We start from the raw sequence: 7,879 nt of genomic DNA, 5'->3' as shown, positions 1-7,879 counted from the left end.
GGCGGATTCTTAACCACTGGACCACCAGAGAAGTCCCTCTGATCCATTCTTGACACCTCCAGAGTGAAAGTCCTAAAATGCCATCTGGTCAGTTCCTCCCCTCTCCTCCAGAGGCTGGCTGCCTATGGCCCACTCCATGGGGCAGGCTGTGGTCTCTTTTCTCCCCACTCCTGTCTCATCGACTGGGGGGCTTCGCCTTTCCCCCGACACTCCAGTCATATGATGCTGCCCACCGGCCTCAAGCCCAGCAGGGTTTGGCTCTTTGCCCATTTGGTTGTCTCTGCCTGGTCCCTTCTCCTCTTCTTTTCCTGTCATCAGGGAGGAAGTGGCCATTCGTTGGTTTGTGGTTCCGCTGCCTCCATTCCTCTCCCTTCCTTAGACCCCTGTTTCCTTTAAGCGAATCGTCTCTGCCTCATTTGGGATAAGGTTGGTGAAACAGCAAATCCATGCGTCTGCCTCCTGCCATGGAAGCCAAAGGCACATAGTCTTCCTATCCCCGGCCCAGGCTAGCCACAGGCAGGCATAGGACTAAGCTTGGTCACTGGACACTCTCTTTGGACTTTGAATCTGGAGCCGGCAGTATGAGAATAGAGGGAACAGCCCTCATCCGTTTCAGCAGCACACCTTCCCAACCCCTCCCTCAGTGCTGCCTTTGCTTACATCTATTTCCAAATCTGGTTCTCCAGCCTTTCCCTTGATGTTGTAAGCTCCCTATAGATAACCCCCCAACCCCACAAATTCCCTTTTCTCTTCAGTTAGTCAGAGATGATTTCTGTTGTTCACAACCAAAATTTCTGATAGGAAGCCCAGATCAAATGTCCCTTCCTCTGTGACGCATTCCCTGTTCCTGCACAAGCATACTTTTCTGTATGTTCCCATAGCATCCTGTGCGAAGTGCAGCTCATACCGGGGTATTTTTTCCGTCCCTTGCACTAGTGTAGGAACTCATTTTGGTTCCATTCTTGTGAGCTCAGGACTCTAGCTCAGTGCCTGGTTTCGAGTCAAACATTTAAGGACTAAACTAATGGACTGGTAGCTCTGCCTTCCCCCCATCTGGTGGCCTCAGTGGCTTTGACAGACTCTTGTCCTGCCACAAAAATGATGACTCCCTTGTGAGGCTGGCTGGTAATAACATGGGCTGATTTCTGTCCGGGACACTCATCCTGTCTGTGCCATGGAGGATGGGGAGGGAGGAGGAAGGGAAACAGGGCGGAGGCGGGGAGGTCGTTGTTGGAGCAGCTTAGGTAGAACATGATGGCGAGCGGAGTTAGATGGTTGCAGTAGGAAGGGAGAGAGGAAGAGGCTGACTGGCGAGATCGTGAACTGAGCATTAGAAGTGAATATGAAACTCAATTGTTGTTGGTAATTCTCACAGCAAAAGCTGGGCATTTGTGATGGCTTCCCTCAGAAGGAGGTGGCAGGGGAGCATGTGTGTGCGCGTGTGTGTGTATGCATGGGGGATTGTTAGGGGAGGGTGTTGCACCGGCTCCAGCATCCCCCTCCCACTCGCAACCATGCAGGCTGCCTGGCCTGTTTTCTAAAGAGCTTCCCCAAGCAGCAGGGAAGAGAGGAGAAGGGGGGCCAGCCATGCACACTGTTCAGCAGAGGTGAGCTGAGGAGTCCTCCAGTGCCCCTCCCTCCAGCCACTACAGGCTGCCAGGTACCTTGTTTGTGATGAAAGCTTTTAAAAACCCATGGGCATGGATAGTCATGCATTCATTTTTGTTCATTTAACTAATACTCACTGAGCCCAGAGCACGCAATGGAGGGCAAAGCCCGCCATGGACCCTGCTCTCAAGAAGCTCCAGAGCTGGCGGGGGAGAAGATGCGTAATCAGGCAATTAGGAACCAGTGTGAGCGGGAGGTAAGCACTGGTTGCTATGGGAACACGAGGAGAGGCCACAGCTGCTGCTCTTCTCCGAAGAGTGGTGGCAGGCAAAAAAGGAGGCATGAAGCAGGCAGATCTGCTTGCCAGGCCCAAGTCTGCATGGCCCAGCACCTAGTCCAGGACAAAATCGGGCATGACAAAATCGGGCATGACAAAATCTGTTACTTCTCTGCGCCTCCATCACTTCACCTAAGAAATGAGAAGGGGGAGCGTGATACCAAGGCCACATAAGACCCTGTATATCTGTGCCTGCCCCCCAGTAGGTCTACAACACAAGGTAGCTGCTGGGAAATTTTTTTCAAGAAATATTTGTGGGTTGAAAGTTTCTGGGCTACTAGACACCAGAAGTAGAGCTGTGAACAAGATAAACAAAGCCTCTGCCCTCACAGAGCTCATAGGAATTTGAGAGGAGAGACAGCTATAAAAAAAAAAAAAGGTGGCACAAATAATTACTATTGTGATGGGTAATGTGATGCTACAAGGGTGGTTCAGAGTAGGAACTGGCCCATGATAGGGGGCCAGGAGGAAAGGCTTCCTGGAAGAGGTGGCATTTCAGCTCAAGTCAGAAGGAAGAGTTAGTCAGCAAAGAGATAGGAAACTGCATTCCGAGTGTGGTGAATAACAAGTGTGCAGGTGCTGAAGCAACAGGGAGTCTGGTGTGTTCTAGGCCAGGAAAGGGGGTTAGTGGAAAGTGGAGTGGGGAGACACAACAGAGGCAGGAAGAGGGGAGGCTGGAAAGATAGACAAGACACCAAGGAAGCCAAGCCTGTAGGCCATGGTGAGGAGTTCACATTGAATCCTAGGATGACCCCCAAGTCTCAATGTTACTCTGACTCCCACAGCCGATCAACTCACCTGTCAGTGCCTGAGGCAGGGCTGAGTTCACGGGGCTTTACTCAGAGATGACCTGTAGAAGATTCCGGAATATGAGAGCTGTCAGAGCCCTTGGAGAGCATTTAGGTCCAAACTCGCATCGTGCAGATGGGAACACTGAGGCTCAGAGAGGAAGAAGACTTGTTCAGGGTCGCATGGCAAGCAGGGTTATCAGGCCCGGAACTAGAGCCCAGTTTAAGAGGTCAGCCAGTGCCTCGTGCCTCTGTGGAAACTTGAAGGTGGCCTTTTTCACTTATTTTTTGGAGGTGCCACTTTCTCTCCCTCTCAGGGCAACCAGCAATGTTTACAGCCTTGTGTCTGCACTTCCCCTAGTGTTCTCTTCAAAGAGGCACATTTTCCATAACCTTGGCCCCCATTTGCTTATCCTCCACCCTTCTACTGTGAAGGGAGAAGCCAGGGGCAGGGCTAGGTTCACAGGCAGGGCCCAAAGAAGCTCTTCCCATGCCAGCCATTGGTCCGTCTTCCAGGCTCACCCTGTCTCCTGCCCTTGCCACTCCCCCAGTCATGTTCTGTGGGCAAAGCTCTCCCCGCTGACATGGCCCCAGCACTTCCCCACCACACACACACTGGCAGAGTTGCCATAGGCTTCAGCCATCATCTAATACAATCTCTCCGTTGCTGAAGTGGGAACAGTGAGGTCAGAGGAGGGGAAGTTCCGAGTTCTTGCCTGAACTGACTGTGTTCTGGCCTGTTGACTCTGCCCAGCCCTCTCTCCAGCCCTCCCCCACCCTGGCCAACTCCCACCATCACCAGCTGCTCCCTTCTCTCCTTGTGGATAGAAGCACAGAGGCACTCATATGACCCTCAGGATTGAGGGGAAACCCTATGGAAAGACAGTGGCCCAGTGCTGCCTGAGTTGAGGCTGTAGGTGAGGGGTGAGGGGAACCTGTTCTCTGCCTCTGTAGCTTAGCCAGCATCCCAACCCAGTGAGCCCTCTCCACTCACTCCCTGCAGCTCAGGGCCAGGAGCCCAGCCATGGATCCAGTAAGCGGCTCTAGGCCTCCACCAGCAAACTCCTTACCTGGGCCTCCCTTTTAGTTAGGAACCGAGGCCCCCTCATTCCTCTCACCTTAGGCCTGGAAGTAGCTGGCTTTGGAGTCGACAGTCCCAGTTCTAAATTCTGGCTTGGCCACCTCTAGCCTTAGACAAAGCCCTTACAATCGCTGAGCCTCAGCTTCTCCATCTAAACATAAGAATTGCTACCTCACCAGCTCGCTCTGAAGATACACTGAGAGAGTAGAAGTAAAGTATCTGGCTTATGATAGGTATTTGACAAATGTTAGTCCCCTCCCCACACTCTGGGCTTGCCCCTCCAGCCCCACTCCCAGTAAGCTCTGCCTGATTCCTGCCAGAGATCCTTGGGGGTAAGGCTGGGACCAGATCTTGGCAAGAGCTTCCTGGCTCTGGGGAGAAGAGAAGGGAGCTGTGTCCCACGGTAGACAGCCCTAATCCCTGAAACTCAGCAGGCGGCACGCAAAGGGAAGCTGAGCCAGGGGAAAAGATGAAGGGCGGGGGCAACTGGAGGGAAAGAGGAGGAGGCAGGTGGCTTTGGAGCCTGTGGAAAGTCAGGACAGCCGGGAGAGGGCCAGGCAGCATGGGGTCCCAGCCGCTGGTCCAGGCGGTGCCAGGTGGTTGGGAGAGACAAAGGAGGAGGCCGCTGGGCTACAGGCTGCTTCGACATCTCTCGATGGCAACTCCTCTTTGCTCATCCCGGGGCACAGGACCTTGGGACCCTCCAGGCTCTAGCAGGCAACTCAGTCCAGCCACATCCAGCTCCAGATGGCTGGCCCTCCCCACATCCCTGCTCTGTCCCCACTTCCTTGAGCTAAGTCCAGAGTTCACTGCCCTCATTCTCTACCTCCACAAACCAAACCCCTGATCCCATCTCCCACTGGGTTCCCTTTTGATCCCTTATTCCCCGCAACCCAGAGGCCCCCAAAACATCTCTGACTTAGATTTTATCAGTTATTCCTCACAAGAAATTCCCCGCTGTCTCCAAAGTCATCAGCATTAGTTGCCACAAAGAGGCCTTTACTTTTGGGTTCCAGGCTCTGGATGAAATGTACCCACTAGCTCACCTGCCCCCCTTGCAACCAGGAGCACCCCTCAGAGAGATGCCGAGCAGGGGTCAGGGAAGTCTGGGGCCGGGAATGGGCTTCAGTCTCTGACTAGGGTGAGGACTGAGTCTGTGGCCAGGATCAGAACTGAATCTGTATCTGGGCTCGAGGCTGAGTTTGTGACCAGGTTTAGGGATTTATGTTTCTTTTGGTTGTAAGCAACAGAACTCAACTCTGGCTAACTTGGGCAAAAAGTAAGACTGTCAAAGATATTGGGCTGGTTTTCAGAGTTGATTGATGTGAACATGACTCCACTCCAATCTCCCCAGTCTCTGCGTGTCTCTTTTGAGTTTCACATCCACAGGAGAAAAGTGGATCTGCTCCAGGATCAGTCAAGTGAGCCATGCTGTAGGCCACACCTTGCTGGTGGAAACAGGAAGAGTTCCAGTCTTTGGGGAAAACAATCTGGTACCATCCACTAAAATTAAAAAACATATATCATTTGACCTAGCAATTCTACTTCTGGGACACCATTCCATAGAAATGAAAGCCCTGGCACCTAAGGACCTATACGTACAGAGATGTGTGTTGAAGCATTGATCATAGCATTTAAAAAACTTGAAAATCATAATTATTTATCAGTAGGTTGATGGCCGAATAGATTATGGTATATCCACATCATGAAACACTAGGCAGCCATTGAAGGTTAGTAATTAGAGTCATACCAATCGATTTCAGGGAGTGTTATTGAGTGAGAACAGCAAGAAGTGACAGAATGAAATTAGAACACTACCTAACACCATATACAAAAATAAACTCCAAATGGATTAAAGACTTAAATGTAAGAGCAGACACTATAAAACTCTTAGAGGAAAACATAGGAAAAACACTCTTTGACATAAACCACAGCAAGATCTTTTTTGACCCACCTCCTAGAGTAACAGAAATAAAAACAAAAAATAAATAAATGGGACTTAATTAAACTTGAAAGCTTTTGCACAGCAAAGGAAACCATAAACAAGACAAAAAGACAACCCTCAGAACTGGAGAAAATATTTGCAAATGAAACAACAGACAAAGGATTAATCTCCAAAATATACAAATAGCTCATGGAGCTCAATATCAAAAAAAACAAACAATCCAGTTAAAAAATGGGCAGAAGACCTAAATAGACATTTCACCAAAGAAGACATATAGATGGCCAAGAGGCACATGAAAAGATGCTCAACATCACTAATTATTAGAGAAATGCAAATCAAACCTGCAATGAGGTATCACCTCACACCAGTCAGAATGGCCATCATCAAAAAAATCTAGAAACAATAAATGCTGGAAAGGGTGTGATGAAAAGGGAACCCTCCTGCACCGTTGGTGGGAATGTAAATTGATACAACCACTATGGAAAACAGTATGGAGGTTCCTTAAAAATAAAGATAGAACTAACATATGACCCAGCAATCCCACTACTGGGCACATATCCTGAGAAAACCATAATTCAAAAAGAGACATGTACCACAATGTTCATTGCAAGTACTATTTACAATAGCTAGGACGTAGAACCAACCTAAATGTCCATCGACAGATGAATGAATAAAGAAGATGTGGCATACATATACAATGGAATATTACTCAGCCATAAAAAGAAACGAAATTGAGTTATTTGTAGTGAGGTGGATGGACCTAGAGTCTGTCCTACAGAGTGAAGTAAGTCATAAAGAGAAAAACAAATACCGTACGCTAACGCATACATATGGAAACCAAAAAAAACCCAAAGAAACCCCCCAAAAAACTGATGAACCTAGCTTCAGGGTAGGAATAAAGAGGTAGACATAGAGAATGGACTTGAGGACATGGAGTGGGAGGGCGAAGCTGGGATGAAGTGAGAGTAGCATGGACATATATACACTACCGAATGTAAAATAGTTGGCTAGTGGGAAGCAGCCACATAGCACAGGGAGATCGGCTCGGTGCTTTGTGATGACCTAGAGGGGTGGGATAGGGAGGATGGGAGGGAGGCTCAAGAGGGAGGGGAGGGTCTCGGCGGCAGAAGCGAGATGACGAAGGGAACGTCCTCGTTTGGAAAGCGTCGGAATAAGACGCACACGTTGTGCCGCCTCTGTGGCTCTAAGGCCTACCACCTTCAGAAGTCGACCTGTGGTAAATGTGGCTACCCTGCCAAGCGGAAGAGGAAGTATAACTGGAGTGCTAAAACTAAAAGACGAAATACCACCGGGACTGGTCGAATGAGGCACCTAAAAATTGTATACAGCAGAATCAGGCATGGATTCCGTGAAGGAACAACACCTAAACCCAAGAGGGCAGCTGTTGCAGCATCCAGTTCATCTTAAGGATTTCAATTATTAGTCCTGCAATTAATGTTCTGGTTTTAAAAAAAAAAAAGAGGGAGGGGATAGGGACGTGCGTGTATGCGTATAACTGATTGCTTTGTTGTGCAAAAGAAACTAACACAGTATTGTGAAGCAATTATACTCCAATAAAGATCTATTAAAAAAAAAGTGATGATATATATGATCTCATTTTAATAAAAAAGGGCAAATAAAAACCCACACATGTATTGCACATGTATATATATATATACATAAGTATACATATATCTGTATATGATTATACAAGTATGAAAAAAATGAAATAATGAATACTAGGTTATTGATATAGGTTATGGGGAGCAGTGATATAGACAGAGAAGGGAGATAAGTAAAACTAAAAAGAAGAAAAGACTATAATTTTACAAAATATGCACATAGGATTCTTTATGATTATATCTAAAATTATATACCTATTTGTGTATAATTATAAAGATGTTACCTTAAAAGATTTTAAAGAAGAGATGAATAAAAATATACCAGAACAAAATTCTTTTCAAAAGAAAATTGGGTAACAGGATCACTGACAAGATTGACTTTAACACCAAAAGTATTATTAGAATCAAGGAGATTCATTTCTCAGTGATCAAATGAACAATTCTCTGGAAGATGGAGCAATCCTTAAACTACGTGCCCTCTATGTGTTTGAAAAGTAT

The 7,879-nt window shown here is 47.8% G+C and overlaps 1 protein-coding gene across 1 annotated transcript; it reads left to right on the top strand.

Annotated features, from left to right (window-relative positions):
* The first annotated feature begins 6,883 nt into the window (after positions 1 to 6,883).
* LOC309978819 (large ribosomal subunit protein eL37-like) lies at positions 6,884 to 7,224 on the top strand. The gene has a single exon (XM_082865464.1). It carries the CDS (start codon positions 6,894 to 6,896, stop codon positions 7,185 to 7,187), a length of 294 nt encoding a protein of 97 aa, XP_082721590.1. The 5' UTR covers positions 6,884 to 6,893; the 3' UTR covers positions 7,188 to 7,224.
* The last annotated feature ends 655 nt before the right edge of the window (positions 7,225 to 7,879 follow it).

This window comes from Leucopleurus acutus, assembly GCF_964270905.1.
Source record: "Leucopleurus acutus genome assembly, chromosome: X".
Taxonomy (NCBI): Eukaryota; Metazoa; Chordata; class Mammalia; order Artiodactyla; family Delphinidae; genus Leucopleurus; species Leucopleurus acutus.
This window is presented reverse-complemented; position numbering and strand designations above follow the sequence as displayed.